The sequence below is a fragment of the Myxine glutinosa genome, chromosome 6 (genome assembly GCF_964187855.1).
Source record: "Myxine glutinosa chromosome 6, kmMyxGlut1.1, whole genome shotgun sequence".
NCBI classification, from domain to species: domain Eukaryota; kingdom Metazoa; phylum Chordata; class Myxini; order Myxiniformes; family Myxinidae; genus Myxine; species Myxine glutinosa.
In genome coordinates this window covers 105089913-105110694 of record NC_136266.1, presented here as the reverse complement: position 1 = coordinate 105110694, position 20782 = coordinate 105089913, and the positions used below count along the sequence as shown (strand labels likewise).

General features: G+C 49.9%; 1 protein-coding gene across 1 annotated transcript in view; it reads right to left on the bottom strand.

Moving 5' to 3' along the window:
- Nucleotides 1-9691: 9691 nt before the first annotated feature.
- Nucleotides 9692-20782, bottom strand: part of TRIM37 (tripartite motif containing 37) — a 181506-nt gene continuing 170415 nt past the window's right edge. The window contains exon 25 of the mRNA XM_068102237.2: nt 9692-10542. Coding sequence (XP_067958338.1) covers nt 10484-10542 — 59 coding nt within the window. The 3' untranslated portion in view covers nt 9692-10483. The remainder of the gene's footprint in view (nt 10543-20782) is intronic.

Below are 20782 nucleotides of genomic sequence, written 5' to 3'. Positions count from 1 at the left end.
TAATTTGCCATTTCATTACCTCCGCTACCACAGGTGGATGAAGGTTATGTTTTCACCCCTGTCTGTTTGTTTGTTTGAAAACAAAATATCTCAAAAAGTTGTGGACGGATTCGGACGAAATTTGGCAGAGATAGTGTATGTGAGTAGGACGAAATGATTCGATTTTGGTGAAGATCCAGATTCGGATCCGGTTAGTAGAATGTTTAAAGTGATTCTTCACCATTGGGAGATCGGGCCAAAAACGATACATAGCAGGATATCTTAAAAAGTTATGGACGGATTTGGACGAAACTTGGTGGCGTGCTTATGTGTCTGACAAGGAAGATTCGATTCGATTTTGGTGAAGATCTGAATATGGATTCGGATATGACAATTATTTAATTTTTAAAGTTATTCTTCACCATTGGGAGATAGGGCCAAGAACGATACATCGCAGGATATCTCAAAACGTTATGTATGGATTTGGACGAAACTTGGTGGACCAGTTGGGTGTGTGACAAGGAAGAATCGATTCGATTTTGGTGAAGATCCGGATCCGGCCAGTAGAATTTTTGTGATTCTTCACCATTGGGAGATACAACCAAAACGATGCAGGATATCTTAGTTATGGACGGATTTGGACGAAACTTGGTAGAGAAGTTGTGTGTGTGACGAGGACAAATCGATTATATTTTGGTGAAGATCTGAATATGGATACGAGAATTATTTAATTCTCAAGTGATTCTTCACCATTGAGAGATCGGGCGAAAAGCAATATATACACAAAGAATTAAGTTAAGCACCCCTACACAAAGAATTAAGTTAAGCACCCCCTAATATATATTCTTTGTGTATATGTATACATTGGCATATATTCTAAGGTCCCTCCAATAGCCAATCTGGATGAATTGGAACGTGCATTACATCGGGAATGGAACAACCCGCCACAGCAACGCATACGACGGCTTACAGGGTCTATGAGACGTAGGGTTGAGTCAGTGATCCGATCACGTGGGTCCTACACACGTTATTGACGCAAAGATCGCTAGAGGTCTTCTCAGAACAATGACTGTACGTTAGAAAACATAAACGTCATCCACACTGTCCGTGATGGACCTATAGCTCCATACTTAAATTGAGGTGAAAATATGCCTAAAATTCCCAAAAAATTTCACCTTAAATTATTCAGAATAAAATATTGAAAACGGCATGATTGTTATGTTTTTATGTGACCATAATATCACTTCTCCAGAAAATATAGCAATATCATGGGTATATTACACTGTTTTGACGACAACAAACTTGTAATGTGCGAGGTTGTAAAAAAACGGGGGGGGGGGGGGTGCTTAACTTAATTATTTGTGTATATAACATTGAAGGAACTGCGCTCCAACGCGAGTCGAAAGAATTGACGCGACCAAAGACGGAATTCGTCCGAGTTGCTTTATTGAAACAAAACAGCTCAGGTATTCTGACAAGCCCGTTTATCGGGCAACAATATATATACACATTTATGTCGGGAAGTTTGCCCGGCAAAAGCTATACCGGGCATGCCCGGGTGTCAAGGGCGAGCCTTGGAAAGGCGAGTCTGGACCTGCCCGGGCGTGTTTGACTGCGGCCTGGCAAGTCGAGGCTGGGCGTGCCCGGGCGCTCTGGGCGAGCCCTGGAAAGGCGATAGCGGGCATGCCCGGACGCTCTGGGCGAGCCCTGAAAAGGCGATAGCGGGCATGCCCGGACGCTCTGGGCAAGCCCTGGAAAGGCGAGAGCGGGCATGCCCGGGAAAGACGAGACCGGGCGTGCCCGGGAGGTTCGGGCGTGCCCGGGAACAGTGAGTCCGGGCATGCCCGGGAGAGGCGCGTCTGGCCGTGTTCTGGCCGGTGCAAGGCGATTGTGTGCATCCAGCGGTAACCGCTACACACGCCCCTCCAGAATCGACCTGCACCGGCAGGGTCAATTTAAGGGGGGTCCAGATGACCCGGCCGAAGCGACCCCTGGAGGGTCGTGGGGTGGGGTCCGACGTGGTGGTGGGTGGTCGAGCGGGGGGAACTGTGGACGGGGGGCGGCCTCGCCGCGGAGGAAGGGCCAACCGTGGTGGTCGGTCGAAGTCCATGTGCGCCGGTTTGAGGCGGTCCACAGAAATCTGGTCCGGCCGGCCGCCGAAGTCGACGATGAAAGACTTGTCGCCCCGTCGCAGGACCCGGAAGGGCCCGTCGTACGGCGGCCGGAGTGGCCCCCGGTGCGCGTCATGACGCACAAAGACGTACTCCGCTGTGCGAAGCGCTGGGGGGACGTAGGACTGGGGGCCACCATGGCGGGACGTCGGCACGGGGGCAAATCGTCGGGCGGCCTCCTGGAGGTCCGAGCGCTGGCGAGCGGCGGACCAGGGACTGGTAGCGTCGGGCACGAATTCGCTCGGGACGCGGAGCGGCTGGCCGTAGACGAGCTCGGCGGCGGACGCCTGGAGGTCTTCCTTGGGGGCCGTGCGAAGGCCCAAAAGGACCCACGGCAGCCGGTCGGCCCAACCATCGTCCTGAAAGCCGGCCATGAGTGCGGCCTTCATGGAGCGGTGAAACCGCTCGCACAACCCGTTGGCTTGGGGGTGGTAGGCGGTGGTGCGGTGCAGCGTGACCCCCAACGAACGGGCGACCGCGCCCCAAAGCTCAGACGTGAACTGTGGGCCGCGGTCGGACGAGATGTCCGCTGGTGCGCTGAAGCGCGCGACCCAGGTGGCGATGAACGCCTGCGCCACGTCGGCGGTGGTGGTGGAGGCGAGGGGCACAGCCTCCGGCCACCTGGTGGTCCTGTCCACCATGGTGAGCAGGTGGGTGAACCCCCGCGAGGGGGGCAGGGGACCCACCAGGTCCAGGTGGACGTGGTCGAAACGCCGTTCAGGCACGGCGAAAGGTGCCAGCGGGGCCTGGGTGTGGCAGTGGACCTTGACCCGCTGGCAGGCCGTGCAGGCATTGGCCCAGTCGCGGATGTTTCGTCGAAGGCCGTGCCAGACGAAACGCGCCGACACCAGCTTCTGAGAAGCTTTCCGGCCCGGGTGAGAAAGGCCGTGGATGGAGGCGAAGATGCGGCGCTGCCAGGAAACGGGCACGATGGGGCGAGGCTGGCCCTGGGAGACGTCGCAGAGCAGGACGGTGCCCGCGAAGGGAATGTCGGCCAGGCGGAGGCCCGTGTCCGCCGCACGGAGTGCCTGCACCGAGGCGTCGGTGGTCTGGTCGGCCGCCATGAGCGCGAAGTCCACGCCGAGGTGGACCGCGTTCGCGCTGGCCCGAGAAAGACAGTCGGCCACGGCGTTGTCTTTGCCGGCGACGTGCCGGATGTCCGTGGTGAACTCAGACACGGCGGAGAGGTGGCGCTGCTGGTGGGCCGACCACGGCTCCGTGACCTTAGCCATTGCGTAGACCAACGGCTTGTGGTCGACGAAAGCCGTGAACGGGCGGCCCTCCAGGAGGTGTCGGAAATGGCGAACGGCCAGCGTCCACCCATTGCTAATGGACGGCGCCCACCGCGTAGTTGGAGGCGTCCGTAGTGAGGGCGATGGGCGCGTTGAGCACCGGGTGAGCCAGCAGCGTTGCGTCGGCGAGGGCCCGTTTGGCGCTGGCGAAGGCCGCGTCCATGGCCGCGGACCAAACAATGTCATGCTTGGCCGGCTTGCCCCGGAGGGCCTCGTAAAGGGGCCGCATGAGCTGAGCAGCGCGGGGCACGAATCGGTGATAAAAATTCAACATGCCGAGGAACTCTTGGAGGGCCTTGATGGAACGGGGACGCGGGAACGTGGTGATGGCCTCGACCTTGGTCGGCAGCGGCACGGCCCCGGTCTTGGTGATGCGGTGGCCCAAAAAGTCAACGGTCGTCGCGCCGAAGTGGCATTTGACCTGGTTGACAATTAAGCCGTGCTCGCTGAGGCGACCGAACAGTGTTCGGAGGTGGAGGAGGTGCTCGGCGCGGGACGTGTTGGCGACGAGGATATCGTCCAGATAGACGAAAAGAAACGGCAGGTCGCGCAGCACGCCGTCCATCAAGCGCTGGAACGCCTGGGCCGCGTTCTTGAGGCCAAACGGCATCCGCAAAAATTCGAACAGGCCGAACGGCGTGATGACGGCCGTCTTCGGGACGTCGGCCGCCCGGGCAGGTACCTGGTGGTAGCCCCGTATCAGGTCAATTTTCGAAAAGATGACCCGTCCCGCCAAACGGGCGGAAAAGTCCTGAATATGCGGGATCGGGTACCTGTCGGGGGTGGTAGCGTCGTTGAGACGGCGGTAGTCGCCACACGGGTGCCATCCACCCCCCGGCTTTGGCACGATGTGCAGTGGCGAGGCCCACGCGCTATCGGAGCGCCGCACGATGCCGAGGTGCTCCAACGCGTCGAACTCGGCCTTCGCCACGGCGAGCTTGGCCGGGTCGAGGCGGCGGGCCCTGGCATAGACCGGCGGGCCCGTAGTGGGTATGTGGTGCTCGATCCTGTGCCGCACCGCGACGGCCGAAAACGTCGGCCGCGTGAGGGCCGGGAATTCCACGAGCAGGCGAGCGAACTCGTTCGCTGCCGGGAGGGCGCACGCCAGTTCGGTCGGCGCGGAGCTGCTCATCGTGCACGCCAGGGAGCTGAAGGTCTCGGCCTTGACAAGGCGACGACGTTTGACGTCGACCAGCAGCCCATGCGCGCAGAGGAAGTCGGCGCCCAGCAAAGCCATGGGGACGCAGGCGGTCACAAAAGTCCATTGAAAACACTGGCTGCCGAAGCAGAGGGTGACGACGTGTGGGCCGAAAGTGCGTATGGCCGAGCCATTAGCAGCGACCAAAGAGGGGCCGCAAACGGCGTCCCGCCTGTCCTGCTCGGAGGCGGGTATGACGCTCAGTTGGGCGCCGGTGTCACACAGGAAACGCCGCCCAGACGCTTTGTCCTGAATAAACAGCAAGTTGCCCGAGTGGCCGGCGCTCATGGCTGGGAATGAACGCCGGCCCGGCCGTTTCCCGACCTGCCGAAAGTGCACGGGGGCCGGCACGTCCGAGCCTTGTGTCCGAACCTGGCGTGGTAATAACACCACGCCCGGTCAGGTGGAGGCCCCGGTCGTCGTGTCGGAAGCGGACGGTGCGGCGTGGCGGCCGCCAGTTGCACCGGCAGTTCGGACTCCAACCGCGCAGGGCGCTCGGGCGTCGCCTCGGACGGCGGCGGGCTCCAGGTAACCGCGCCGATGTGCTGGCCCGCCGAGGAGATCTTATCGACTTCCCTGGCGAGGGCGCGGGAATCCGTGATCAACGTGCCAGCCAGGGCGAGGCGTACCGGGTGAGGCAGCTGGCGAAGGAACAGCTCGCGGAACAGAAAATCCGGAGAGTGCTCACCGAGCAACGAGAGCATATAGTCCATGCGCTCTGACGGGCGCGTGTCGCCGAGCTCGGGCAGAGCGAGCAGGCGCCGTGCGCATGCTGCCGGTGAGAGGGCGAAAGCGTCGAGGAGGAGTGTCTTCAGCGCGTCGTATTTGTCAGCAGCCGGCGGGTGCTCGAGGAGGCTCAAGGCGCGGGCCGCGGTGGCGGAACCGAGCGCCGCCACAACATGGTGGAAGCGGGTGTCGTCCGCGGTGATGCCTCGCAGGGCGAACTGAGAGTCCGCCTGAGCGAACCAAACAGCCGCGTGAGCCTCCCAGAAGGTAGGCAGTTTAAGCGTCACTGCCGTATCCATGTCGGTAGGTCACCAATGAAGGAACTGCGCTCCAACGCGAGTCGAAAGAATTGACGCGACCAAAGACGGAATTCGTCCGAGTTGCTTTATTGAAACAAAACAGCTCAGGTATTCTCACAAGCCCGTTTATCGGGCAGCAATATATATACACATTTATGTCGGGAAGTTTGCCCGGCAAAAGCTATACCGGGCATGCCCGGGTGTCAAGGGCGAGCCTTGGAAAGGCGAGTCTGGACCTGCCCGGGCGTGTTTGGCTGCGGCCTGGCAAGTCGAGGCTGGGCGTGCCCGGGCGCTCTGGGCGAGCCCTGGAAAGGCGATAGTGGGCATGCCCGGACGCTCTGGGCGAGCCCTGGAAAGGCGATAGCGGGCATGCCCGGACGCTCTGGGCGAGCCCTGAAAAGGCGATAGCGGGCATGCCCGGACGCTCTGGGCAAGCCCTGGAAAGGCGAGAGCGGGCATGCCCGGGAAAGACGAGACCGGGCGTGCCCGGGAGGTTCGGGCGTGCCCGGGAACAGTGAGTCCGGGCATGCCCGGGAGAGGCGCGTCTGGCCGTGTTCTGGCCGGTGCAAGGCGATTGTGTGCATCCAGCGGTAACCGCTACAACATGATATATAACATGATATTTCAAAAAGTTATAGACGAGTTATGACTAAACTTGGGGGATGAGTTGCTTTGGTGAAAAGAACAAGCTGATTAGATTTTGGTTCAGGTCTGAATCCAGATCCAGCCCATCAGTGGGATACAAAACATAAACTGATCAGCCTCGTGGAGTTATGCGCAATACCGAGTGCACTTCTAGTTTAAACTGCTTCCCCTTCAGTCTCACTCCCTCTACCGAGTGCACTTCTAGTTTAAACTGTTCCCCTTCAGTCTCACTCCCTCTACCGAGTGCAGTTTTAGTTTAAACTGCTTCCCCTTCAGTCTCACTCCCTCTACCGAGTGCAGTTTTAGTTTAAACTGTTTCCCATTCAGTCTCGCTCCCTCTACCGAGTGCAGTTTTAGTTTAAACTGCTTCCCCTTCAGTCTCACTCCCTCTACCGAGTGCAGTTTTAGTTTAAACTGCTTCCCCCTTCAGTCTCACTCCCTCTACCGAGTGCACTTCTAGTTTAAACTGCTTCCCCTTCAGTCTCACTCCCTCTACTGAGTGCACTTCTAGTTTAAACTGCTTCCCCTTCAGTCTCACTCCCTCTACGAGTGCAGTTTTAGTTTAAACTGCTTCCCCTTCAGTCTCACTCCCTCTACCGAGTGCAGTTTTAGTTTAAACTGTTTCCCATTCAGTCTCGCTCCCTCTGCCGAGTGCAGTTTTAGTTTAAACTGTTTCCCATTCAGTCTCGCTCCCTCTACCGAGTGCAGTTTTAGTTTAAACTGTTTCCCATTCAGTCTCGCTCCCTCTACCGAGTGCAGTTTTAGTTTAAACTGTTTCCCATTCAGTCTCGCTCCCTCTACCGAGTGCAGTTTTAGTTTAAACTGCTTCCCCTTCAGTCTCACTCCCTCTACCGAGTGCAGTTTTAGTTTAAACTGTTTCCCATTCAGTCTCGCTCCCTCTACGTGCAGTTCTAGTTTAAACTGCTTCCCCTTCAGTCTCGCTCCCTCTACCGAGTGCAGTTCTAGTTTAAACTGTTTCCCATTCAGTCTCGCTCCCTCTGCGTGCAGTTCTAATTTAAACTGCTTCCCCTTCAGTCTCGCTCCCTCTCCCGAGTGCAGTTCTAGTTTAAACTGCTTCCCCTTCAGTCTCACTCCCTCTACCGAGTGCACTTCTAGTTTAAACTGCTTCCCCTTCAGTCTCGCTCCCTCTGAGTGCAGGTCTAGTTTAAACTGCTTTCCCTTCAGTCTCGCTCCGAGTGCAGTTCTAGTTTAAACTGCTTCCCCTTCAGTCTCGCTCCCTCTGCTGAGTGCAGTTTTAGTTTAAACTGCTTCCCCTTCAGTCTCACTCCCTCTACCGAGTGCAGTTTTAGTTTAAACTGTTTCCCATTCAGTCTCGCTCCCTCTGCTGAGTGCAGTTCTAATTTAAACTGCTTCCCCTTCAGTCTCGCTCCCTCTCCCGAGTGCAGTTCTAATTTAAACTGCTTCCCCTTCAGTCTCGCTCCCTCTGCGTGCAGTTCTAGTTTAAACTGCTTCCCCTTCAGTCTCACTCCTTCTGCGTGCAGTTCTAGCTTAAACTGCTTCCCCTTCAGTCTCGCTCCTTCTGAGTGCAGGTCTAGTTTAAACTGCTTCCCCTTCAGTCTCGCTCCCTCTGCGTGCAGTTCTAGTTTAAACTGCTTCCCCTTCAGTCTCACTCCTTCTGCGTGCAGTTCTAGCTTAAACTGCTTCCCCTTCAGTCTCGCTCCTTCTGAGTGCAGTTCTCGTTTAAACTGCTTCCCCTTCAGTCTCGCTCCCTGTGAGTGCAGGTCTAGTTTAAACTGCTTCCCCTTCAGTCTCGCTCCCTCTGAGTGCAGTTCTAGTTTAAACTGCTCCCCCTTCAGTCTCACTCCCTCTGCTGAGTGCAGTTCTAGTTTAAACTGCTCCCCCTTCAGTCTCGCTCCCTCTACTGAGTGCAGTTTTAGTTTAAACTGCTTCCCTTTCAGTCTCGCTCCCTCTACTGAGTGCAGTTTTAGTTTAAACTGCTTCCCTTTCAGTCTCGCTCCCTCTACTGAGTGCAGTTCTTGTTTAAACTGCTTCCCCTTCAGTCTCGCTCCCTCTACCGAGTGCAGTTCTAGTTTAAACTGCTTCCCCTTCAGTCTCGCTCCCTCTACCGAGTGCAGTTCTAGTTTAAACTGCTTCCCCTTCAGTCTCGCTCCCTCTACTGAGTGCAGTTTTAGTTTAAACTGCTTCCCCTTCAGTCTCGCTCCCTCTACTGAGTGCAGTTTTAGTTTAAACTGCTTCCCCTTCAGTCTCGCTCCCTCTACTCTCTCAGCCCGACGACCCAGCCCGGCTACTCCAGTACGAAAGCATTCTTCCAGTCCCTTCTGTTTCAAATCCCCAAATCCAGACTTACCACACACTTCAACTCTTTTCTCCCATTTGTGGAACTTCCTTGTGGAGGAAGTTCAATTGCACACTTCCCTACAGGGCTTCAAACAGATGGTTCACCACCATCTCCTGTCACCCCATCTCCTCTACCTGTGTTCTTTTCTAAAAATAGCAATCTCTCTCTTTCTCCTTCCCTCATCTCCCACTGTGGCCCCACACGGCCCCACTGCCAACAAGTTGTCTTTGTAAGCTCTGTCTCCTTGCACTTGCCTGCAACTACACTTTGGAATCCGCCCCCTCCACCCAAAAATGTTTTTTTTTTTGCAATTACGTTTGAATTTCCAGGACATTTAATATTTCACGTGTGCAGTCCGCACCAAATATGTATTTCATTGGAGATTACTTGAACCTCAAACTGCACGTCACATTCAAGATCCCCCTTGAGAGCCACATACATATTAGTTAGGTACATACATGGGGAGGTGAGAGGTTTAGCAAAGGAAGGAGAATGGAAGGAAAGGAAGATGAGAAGACACAAGGGAGGTGGGAAGCCAAACATTCTGCCATTGTAGCTCAATTGGAACGTGGTTCCGGGGTGCTCATAGGATGGCGCAATGGCGCATCGTCCATCAATTCATAAACACTTGCAACTTCTAAAAAACTGCTGATGGGATTGTGACCAAACTTGGCACAAACAATATTTGGTATGTTGCAACTCAAGTTTGTTGACATAAAAAAAAAAAATCAGGCCAAAGGGGTGTACGTGATGGGGGGGGGGGGGGGGGGGGAGGAGGAGGCATGTACTATACTGCTTCATTCTACCAGGTGAGTGTCCAGGGATCTTGCCCCCCCCAATTCTGTTTAAACAATATGTATACAACCCCATTATTATCTCAAAAGAACTTTCTTGGTACAAACCATCGGCTGGCTGTGCTCCACTCACCAATTTATCTCACAGTAATTTCCCACCTCATCATCCTGGCACCATGAATTGTGCATCCCGAGGGCGTATATTGCCAAAGAACATTAGGTGCCTTCAACAGCAGGAAAACTGCATTTCACCGCAAAGGCCAAAAGTGCACAACATGTCAAATTTTATTGGAAGGACATTCATAAAACGTGCAGACCAGTTTCTTTGCACGAATGCACCACAAAAAAATTCACAAATTGGATATTCAGCATTAAAACTGGACAAACAATGTATAATGTGGCTCTGCGTCGACTCAAAACGAATATTCTAACACCCTCTCCCCCAACCCCCCCCCCCCCCCCCCAAAACAACAAATAAAACAAAATAAACTATAGTGCAAGTGGGAGAGAAGAGGAGGATAGTGGCTTACACAGTTGGTGGGAGGAAGGTGTGAGAGCTGGGAGAAACCCTTAAAGACACAATTAGGACAAAGTACGGCAATGCAAGTTCTACACTGGACTGCTCCACATGACCGGATAACATGGTGTTTCTCTGTTCAGATGAACGTTCAACAGGGGAGGTTAGCTCGACTCAAACGCCAACCGATGCCGAAAGCATATGGCGGAACATTTTATACAATTAAAGCATCCATCCTACGAAATAGGAATGAGGTGCTTTCTGTGTGCAATGGTCTTGCCTCCTTGCTGCTAATGGAACTAGAGTGACCCATGGACCATGTACTGCTCACATGACAAAACCATCAATCAGGCTCTCGATAGTCTGTGATATTCCTCGGGATGATCAAAACGACTCGCACATCCCATCTCCAGCCGGGTTAAGAGCGTTCACTTTCATAGCGGTTCCCGATTACCCACGAGCACGAATGGTGGGGTCCGTCAGTATGTCCCGGGCAGCGTCTCGTCTGTCATGGATGAATGCTGGCGAATTGGTCCAGTGTCCTACTTGCTCTCAAAGTCGATCAGAAAGCTGTCCTCAGAGATTTCTTCAGAGATGGACTCTGCAAGGCATAATTGGGTTGGGAGTTTCATTCATTCCCAGGTGAGTATAAAAGCAGCTTTGTGTCTCCAAACTTAATGCGATTCACTTCAACCTTTTATAGTTAAGTGACAACATTAACATTCCGATAAACACATTTCCCTTTTGATCTACCAGTTATGCTTTCAATAGGCCATGATGACAGCTTAAAATAAGAAATCTTGCATTGGGAGTATTTCTCCTACTCCCATAATGATAAATCAACAATAACATCCGAGCTTCTGTAACAGACTTGGGAGTTTAGTACCTGCCAGTCACAAATGATAAAAACTGCCATCTTAATTCAGTGCTATCAGAATGGTGGGAGCGCTGTGTTTAACTTGGTTGTCCCATCTATTAATCATAAAAGACAACGCGTCTCAGACAGTGAGTGTGTCTCCTCCATAACTCCAAAACCATGAAACCAAGCGGCCCCAAACTTTGCATACACACTAAGGGAACACTGCAGGAGTGCAGGAATGAAAACTCGGTGTTTGGATAAAAGTAAACACCCCTTTTGAAGATAATCAATGGCTAATGTTCATGAAAGGCTTTATCTTTGGTCAGCCCAACTTCACCTGGCATGGGTCTTGGCCGCCATTTTGTTTCGGCCTATTCAAACATGCCTTGCCTTGGAAACACGATCTATTATCATGGACTAATTAAAGTATATAATCAAAATCCGTGTTCTGGCTTGAGAATCAGATCTCGTGGACTAAACAAGTGCCGAAATCTGGAGTGCAATCAGAAAATTTTAATAAAATACCGATTCTTATAACTAACCGTATTTGCCAAGCGTTGGATTGTTAACTAACAAACAGGGAACGTGAGCTGGGTTAAGATAGTTCACCTGCGGTGTTCGAGAGCATTTGCTGAGAAGATTGAGGTCAGTGCTGCCTTTATATTATTATGCTCTTCAAAGTAATCTCGTCGCTGAAATGGTGCTTAAGATATGCCCGGTCATACTAAACACCGCCTGGAGACGTCAGGAGAAAATGTTTTTAAGCAAAGGAACACTTTCTAGCAGTTGGAACTGCTGCTAAGCTCAATTTCGCAGTTTCAATTTTGAAATTCAGCTCAGATTAAGAGATTTTAGAGCTTATTCCATTTTTGTTGTAATTAAATAAAGGCACGGACACGGCCCGGAGAGTTGTATGGGGATGGAGGGAGGAGGGGTTTTCTGAGTAGGTAAGTGTCAGAGGAAAGAAAGCGAAGGCAGCGCATATTATTTTTATTTACAACGCCTTCATTACCTCCTCGGAAGTGCACTTCAAATAACTTATGCACATGTGCACCTTGAAATGCACACCTTGAAATGTACACTCGACGTCACCTCTCAATTTATGCACATTTTAAAACCGCGTTGAAAACTGAGCAAGGTACGTTTTCATTACAAGAAAAGTCAGGATTAATATTTGAAATCTTTAATAAATAAATTAAAAAAAAAGAGTCTTTTGTCAGCGTTTTGTATGTATTATGTATGCTGTTGAGACGTCCAGCACATGCAGAGAGATGTGCTCAGTTACTAAGCAGCTTACCAAGCCGCTTGCCAAGCTGGCCGTTCCTTATCAATGGTTTTGAATGGCATGCTTGCTTGAGTGCTTACCCAGCCACTTGGAGAGTGGTCCACTTATAAATAAATAAATAAAAAATTACATAAAACTTGGTAACTGAACACACCCCGGATTCATTACATGGCGAAAAGGATAAATATATCGACCATGACTTCAAGGGGGGTGGGAGGAGTGAAGGGAAGTGGTGGAGTGGGAGTCCGGAGGGGGCATGGGTATGGTGGAAGGAGGAAGTGAGAGAGAAAGGGGTGGGAGTCCTGAGGGAGGGTATTGGGTGAGATGTGGGAGGAGGGAGCGGAAATGGCAGGAGGAAGAAGGGGAAGAGTTGGGATGAGGAAAGGGAAGGTGTGAGTCTGGAGAGAGAGGTGGATAAAGGGTGGAGTGGGAGTCCAGAGGGAGAGTGCGGGTGGGAGAAAGAGGGAGGGGAAGGGGTTGGATGAGGAAGAGGAAGGGGTGGGAGAGGGTGGGGAAAGGATAGGGTGGGGAAAGGATAGGGTGGGGAAAGGATAGGGTGGAGGTCTGGAGGGAGTGGGCACTCGCAGTTCAGAGGGGATAAATTTTCATATTAAAAAAAAAGTATTCCGGAAGTTTACTGCCATTGACGCAGTGTCTTTAACGACACCTTATCAAACACGCTACACATTAGTTCTTCATGCCTGTTGTTTGTGTCCTTTATAATGTCTTTTAAAAACAGCACTTGCTCTGCTTGGAACGATTTTAAAATTTTGTTTGATTGCCAGACAGGCTAACAGAGTAAAAAAACCTTTTATGCCTCCACCGGCAAAGTCGACAGAGGCATTGTTTTCGGGTTGTCTGTCCGTCCGTCCGTACGGGCTAAACCTCATTTTTCTCAGCAACCATATGTCCGATTGAGGAAACTTTCAGGGTAGGAGTGACACACATGCAGAATGTTTTTATGATAATTGTGACGTCATCGGTCACGTGGTATGGCAGCCATCTTGGATTAAAAGCAAATAATTAAAAAAATATTTCTCGGAAACAGCTGAATGGAAAAATTTGAAACTTGGCACATTGTCAAGTCCTCCCAATGGGGAACAAAAGCATGATAATGATGACATCATAGGTGAAGTAGTATAAAAAACCACCTTTAGAGGCCATTTTTCCCCGCGAAGCGGGGGTTGGCCTTTTTCGGGAACCGTGGTTGTTGTTGTTTTTCGGTCCCCTATTTGAAGCAATGTTTTACGGCCGGATGCCCTTCCTGACGCCAACCCTTTTTGCCGCCTTTAACGACAAACAGGGAATTACCAGTGAACTGGTACTCAATTAGCCGACCTCGGAAGGATGACAGGCTGAGTCAACCCCCCCTGGCGTTAATTCAGCGATCAACCAGGATTCAAACCCAGGATCCTTGGGACTATGCGGAGGTGAAGTAGTATACCAGCCAAAAATGTTTTAACGAATTCCTTATCCTAAAAATCTGAATCTGCATGCAGATAATATATGACCCATTTGTATTGAAACATTAAATTTATGACATCATAGGTCACATGGTTTGGCAGCCATATTGGATAAAAAAAAAGAAAAAAGAAAAAAAAGTAGTGGATAGTAGTAGTAGGCAGCCATATTGGATTGAAGGAATATATTAAATAATTATATCTCTGAAATCACTCACCCTATCGATGCAAAATTTTACAAATATCATCTCACAGCATTGTTGCATATCGTTTGGAAATGATGTCATAGATCACGTGGTTTGGCAGCCATCTTGGATAGAAAAACGAACCTTATCTGATCAACACGAAACTTCACAAACGTGATTCCCTACCCATACATATGCAGAATGATGGCATCTACCTGTTGTGGGACTATGCGGAGGCATATTGGCAACACAGTCGCATTGTTCGAGATTTATCTCGCTTCTCTCTGCATGTGCAATCGGAACAAATTCAGAGCCCAACTACCGCAAAACTGCAGGTTAGTTTTCCAAAACTGCAAGGTAGGCTGCAAAACTGCATGGTAGGCTGCAAAACTGCATGGTAGGGATAGTGTTAGATGGTTGAGCTGTACTCTGTTTCCGCCAGACATAGCCCTTTGCATTCAAGCCAAATAGTTCAATTTTCATCTCATCAGACCACATAATATTTTGCCTCAGGCTCTCAGAGCTTTACGCAAACTCCAGGCGTGCTGTGATGTGCCTTCTTCTCAGGCGTTGCCTCCACCTGGCCACTCTCCCAAAAAGCCTAGATTTATAAAATGCTGCAGAGACCGTTGTCCTTCCAGCAGGGACTCCGTTCTCAACCAAGGAAGTCTGAAGTTCTGAAGCACCTCCTTGACCAAGATCCTTGCCCGGTTGCTGTTTGGTCGGACGGTCAGCTCGAGGAAGAGTCTGGGTAGTTCCATATCCTTGCCATTTCCTACTGATGGAGCTCACTGTACTCTTGGGAACTTTCAACACTAGAAATTGTTTTATCTCCGAGTTCAATGGACAGTTCCTTGGTCTTCATAGCAGGGTTTCTGCTCTGACACACTGTCAACTGTGGGACCTTGTATAGAAATGTGTGTTTCTTTCTAAATCATGTCCAATCAATTGAATTGGCCACAGTTGGACTCCAATCAAGTTGGAGACATCTCAAGGATGATCAAAGGAAATTGGATACACCCGAGTTCAATTTGGAGGATCATAGCAAAGGGGTCGAATACTTGTTGACTCGATATATATTAATTTTTTTGGAAAAACAAAACAAAACAAATCGAAATAATAAAAAGAAGACATTTAAGCTTTTCATTTAAAAGAAATTTGAAAAATTTCTAAAAAAATTCTTTTCCACACTGACATTATGGGGTATTATGTGCAGATCAGATTCAGTAGAGACAAAGTAAAACAGATCATTGTAGATTTTTTAAATCTCAATTTAATCCATTTTCAATTCAGGCTGCAACAAAAAATGTGAGAAAGTCAAGGGGTATGAACCATGAATATTTTCTGAAGGCGCTGTAACTGAACCATCCTACCTGAGCCATTCAAATAAATCTGGGAACCAGCAGGCTCAGACGAAAAACATCTCATTTAATTCAGTCACAAATCTCCTTTGGTGAACTACATTGTTCTTCAACAATAGCCATAATTGCATTCCAAAAGCTGTGAAGTATTTGAAAGGGTTTTCACAGTATTCTAAGGCTCATAGTGACAGCTTGTGCATGAATCCCGTGCAGCATAAGGGCTTGAGGAAATAGTGTGTGTGATTTATCCATTTCATTTTCTGAATATCCTTGTAATCCATCTAAAAACACTGCATATTGGATTTGAACCGGCGATCCCAGCACCATAAACGAAAGCTCAGGGACCGTTGTCCTTGCAAAACCAACACATTCGCCAAACCAAGACCTGCACCAAACCAACACATTCGCCAAACTAACACATGCGCCAAACCAACACATTCGCTAAACCAACACATTCGCCAAACCAACACATTCGCCAAACTAACACATGCGCCAAATCAATACATTCGCGAAACTAACACATGCGCCAAACCAACACATGCGCCAAACCAACAGTCACCAAACCAACACATTCACCAAACCAACACATTCACCAAACCAACACATTCACCAAACTAACACATGCGCCAAACTAACACATGCGCCAAACTAACACATGCGCCAAACTAACACATGCGCCAAACCAAGACATGCGCCAAACCAAGACATGCGTCAAACCAACACATTCACCATAATAACACATGCCCCAAACCAAGACATGCGCCAAACCAACACATGCGCCAAACCAACACACGCGCCAAACCAACACACTCGCCAAACCAACACACGCGCCAAACCAACACATGCGCCAAACCAACACATGCGCCAAACCAACACAAGCGCCAAACCAACACATGCGCCAAACCAACACATGCGCCAAACCAACACATGCGCCAAACCAACACATGCGCCAAACCAAGACATTTGCCAAACGAACACATTCGCCAAACGAACACATTCGCCAAACCAACACATTCGCCAAACCAACACATTCGCCAAACCAAACACATGTGCCAAACCAACACATGTGCCAAACCAACACATGTGCCAAACCAACACATGCGCCAAACTAACACAAGCGCCAAACAAACACAAGCGCCAAACCAACACATTCGCCAAACCAACAACCAACACATTCGCCAAACCAACCAACACATTCACCAAACCAACACATACACCAAACCAACACATGCGCCAAACCAAGACATTTGCCAAACGAACACATTCGCCAAACGAACACATTCGCCAAACCAACACATTCGCCAAACCAAACACATGTGCCAAACCAACACATTCGCCAAACTAACACAAGCGCCAAACAAACACAAGCGCCAAACCAACACATTCGCCAAACCAACACATTCGCCAAACTAACACATGCACCAAACCAACACATTCACCAAACCAACACATACACCAAACCAACACATGCGCCAAACGAACACATGCGCCAAACGAACACATGCGCCAAACCAACACATGCGCCAAACTAACACGTGCACCAAACCAACACATTCGCCAAACTAACACGTGCACCAAACCAACACATTCGCCAAACTAACACGTGCACCAAACCAACACATTCGCCAAACTAAGACATGCGCTAAACTAACACATGCGCCAAACCAACAAGTGCGCCAAACAAACACATGCGCCAAACTAAAACGTGCACCAAATCAACACATTCGCCAAACTAACACATGCACCAAACCAACACATTCACCAAACCAAGACAGGTGCCAAACTAACACACGCGCCAAACTAACACGTGCACCAAACCAACACATTCGCCAAACTAAGGCATGCGCTAAACTAACACGTGCGCCAAACCAACACGTGCGCCAAACTAACACATGCGCCAAACTAACACGTGCACCAAATCAACACATTCGCCAAACTAACACGTGCACCAAACCAACACGTGCACCAAATCAACACATTCGCCAAACTAACACATGCACCAAACCAACACATTCGCCAAACCAAGACAGGTGCCAAACTAACACACGCACCAAACTAACACACGCGCCAAACTAACACACGCGCCAAACTAACACACGCGCCAAACTAACACACGCGCCAAACTAACACACGCGCCAAACTAACACACGCGCCAAACTAACACACGCGCCAAACTAACACACGCGCCAAACTAACACACGCGCCAAACTAACACACGCGCCAAACTAACACACGCGCCAAACTAACACACGCGCCAAACTAACACACGCGCCAAACTAACACAAGCGCCAAACCAACACATTCGCCAAAACAACACATTCGCCAAACCAACACATGCGCCAAACCAACACATGCGCCAAACCAACACATGCGCCAAACCAACACATGCGCCAAACCAACACATGCGCCAAACCAACACATTCGCCAAACTAACACGTGCGCCAAACTAACACGTGCCCCAAACTAACACGTGCGCCAAACCAACACATTCGCCAAACCAACACATTCACCAATCCAACACATGCGCCAAACTAACACATGCGCCAAACCAACACATTCGCCAAACTAATACATGCGCCAAACCAACACATTCGCCAAACCAACACATTCGCCAAACCAAGACATGTGCCAAACCAACACATTCGCCAAACCAACACATTCGCCAAACTAACACAAGCGCCAAACAAACACAAGCGCCAAACCAACACATTCGCCAAACCAACACATTCGCCAAACTAACACATGCGCCAAACCAACACATGCGCCAAACTAACACGTGCACCAAACCAACACATTCGCCAAACTAACACGTGCACCAAACCAACACATTCGCCAAACTAAGACATGCGCTAAACTAACACATGCGCCAAACCAACAAGTGCGCCAAACAAACACATGCGCCAAACTAAAACGTGCACCAAATCAACACATTCGCCAAACTAACACATGCACCAAACCAACACATTCACCAAACCAAGACAGGTGCCAAACTAACACACGCGCCAAACTAACACGTGCACCAAACCAACACATTCGCCAAACTAAGGCATGCGCTAAACTAACACGTGCGCCAAACCAACACGTGCGCCAAACTAACACATGCGCCAAACTAACACGTGCACCAAATCAACACATTCGCCAAACTAACACATGCACCAAACCAACACGTGCACCAAATCAACACATTCGCCAAACTAACACATGCACCAAACCAACACATTCGCCAAACCAAGACAGGTGCCAAACTAACACACGCACCAAACTAACACACGCGCCAAACTAACACACGCGCCAAACTAACACACGCGCCAAACTAACACACGCGCCAAACTAACACACGCGCCAAACTAACACACGCGCCAAACTAACACACGCGCCAAACTAACACACGCGCCAAACTAACACACGCGCCAAACTAACACACGCGCCAAACTAACACAAGCGCCAAACCAACACATTCGCCAAACCAACACATGCGCCAAAACAACACATTCGCCAAACCAACACATGCGCCAAACCAACACATGCGCCAAACCAACACATGCGCCAAACCAACACATGCGCCAAAACAACACATTCGCCAAACCAACACATGCGCCAAACCAACACATGCGCCAAACCAACACATGCGCCAAACCAACACATGCGCCAAACCAACACATTCGCCAAACTAACACGTGCGCCAAACTAACACGTGCCCCAAACTAACACGTGCGCCAAACCAACACATTCGCCAAACCAACACATTCACCAATCCAACACATGCGCCAAACTAACACATGCGCCAAACCAACACATTCGCCAAACTAATACATGCGCCAAACCAACACATTCGCCAAACCAACACATTCGCCAAACCAAGACATGTGCCAAACCAACACATTCGCCAAACCAACACATTCGCCAAACTAACACATGCACCAAACCAACACATTCGCCAAACCAAGACACATACCAAACTAACACACGCGCCAAACTAACACATTCGCGAAACTAACACATGCACAAAACCAACAAATGCACCAGACCAACGCATTCGCCAAACCAACACATGCGCCCAACTAACACATGCGCCAAACAAACACATGCGCCAAACCAAGACATTTGCCAAACGAACACATTGCCAAACGAACACATTCACCAAACCAACACATTCGCCAAACCAAACACATGTGCCAAACCAACACATTCGCCAAACCAACACATCCGACAAACTAACACAAGCGCCAAACCAACACATTCGCCAAACGAACACATGCACCAAACCAACACATTCACCAAATCAACACATTCGCCAAACCAACACATGCGCCAAACTAACACATGTGCCAAACCAACACATTCGCCAAAATAACACATGCCCCAAACCAACACATGCGCCAAATCAACACATGCGCCAAACCAACACATCCGCCAAGCTAACACATCCGCCAAACCAACACATGCGCCAAACTAACACACGCGCCAAACCAACACATGCGCCAAACTAACACACACGTCAAACCAACACATTTGCCAAACCAACACATTCGCCAAACCAACACATGTGCCAAACCAACACACTCGCCAAACCAACACATTCGCCAAACCGACACATGTGCCAAACTGACACATGTGCCAAACCAACACATGTGCCAAACCAACACATTCGCCAAACTAACACATTCCTGCCTGTGTTAGTTGGGCGAATGTGTTGGTTTGGCACACGTGTTAGTTTGGCGAATGGGAATGCAAAACAGACCAACCAGGAATTACAAGGACAAAGCCATGAAACATTTGCCCTCTACTCTCTCCAACAATAGAAAATTTACTGTACATTCATACAAAATCTCCTGCATTCGTTTTCTGATCTCATTAACATTCAAGTCATGAAATCTTTCCATCACATCCACACCGATCACAATATTCCAAACCAATGTCCTATGTCATAATGCAGGGCTTAGCATTAGCTTTCAGAGCGATTTGACGCCATTTGTAATGCCATGATTGCATACCCGATAAACGGGCTTTACAGAGTGTGCTGGGTTCTGTACGAATAAACATGCTTTGAACTCAACCAAATGGCCTCGTTCTCTCGCCGTCCACGACTCCGAAAGTGTCAATCGGACCAACGTTTGCAGAGAAAACGAATTTTAAAGGGAATAAACCCGCAAAAGGGCGGCGGAAGGGACATGTATGCGTACATACCCCCGGACGACAGACAAACGCTGTTCCAGACGGCATTGCCATATGGGCTACACCGTTAAAAAAAAAAAACCCCAAGAGGTGAACAAAATTACGTCAACCGAAGTACAAGAATAATTTGAATGCAGGGAGGGAGTCCTATGATTGGCGAGGCTTTGGACCAATCCATGATGTGAACCGTCCCCGACAGATGTGAACCACTTGGCAACCAACTACGACCCAGAAGCTGGGATTGGTTACCAGTACCACGTTTCAGGAAGCGCCTCATTTGATCTGATTCTGGAATGGCGAAGAGTTATGATAAATACAATGCTGGAATGACGATTATCTGGTCGAAGTACTGGCGAGGTGACGTGGTTTGAGAATGGAGCATGAAAACGGGCGTTCAAGTCCGGGTGTCGGAAAGTAAAGCTTTGAGAATGGGTGTTCGAGAATGGCGGTTCGAGCACAGGTGTCGGGAAATAAGGGTTTGGAAATGAGGTTCGAATACTGAGTTGGAAAATGAAG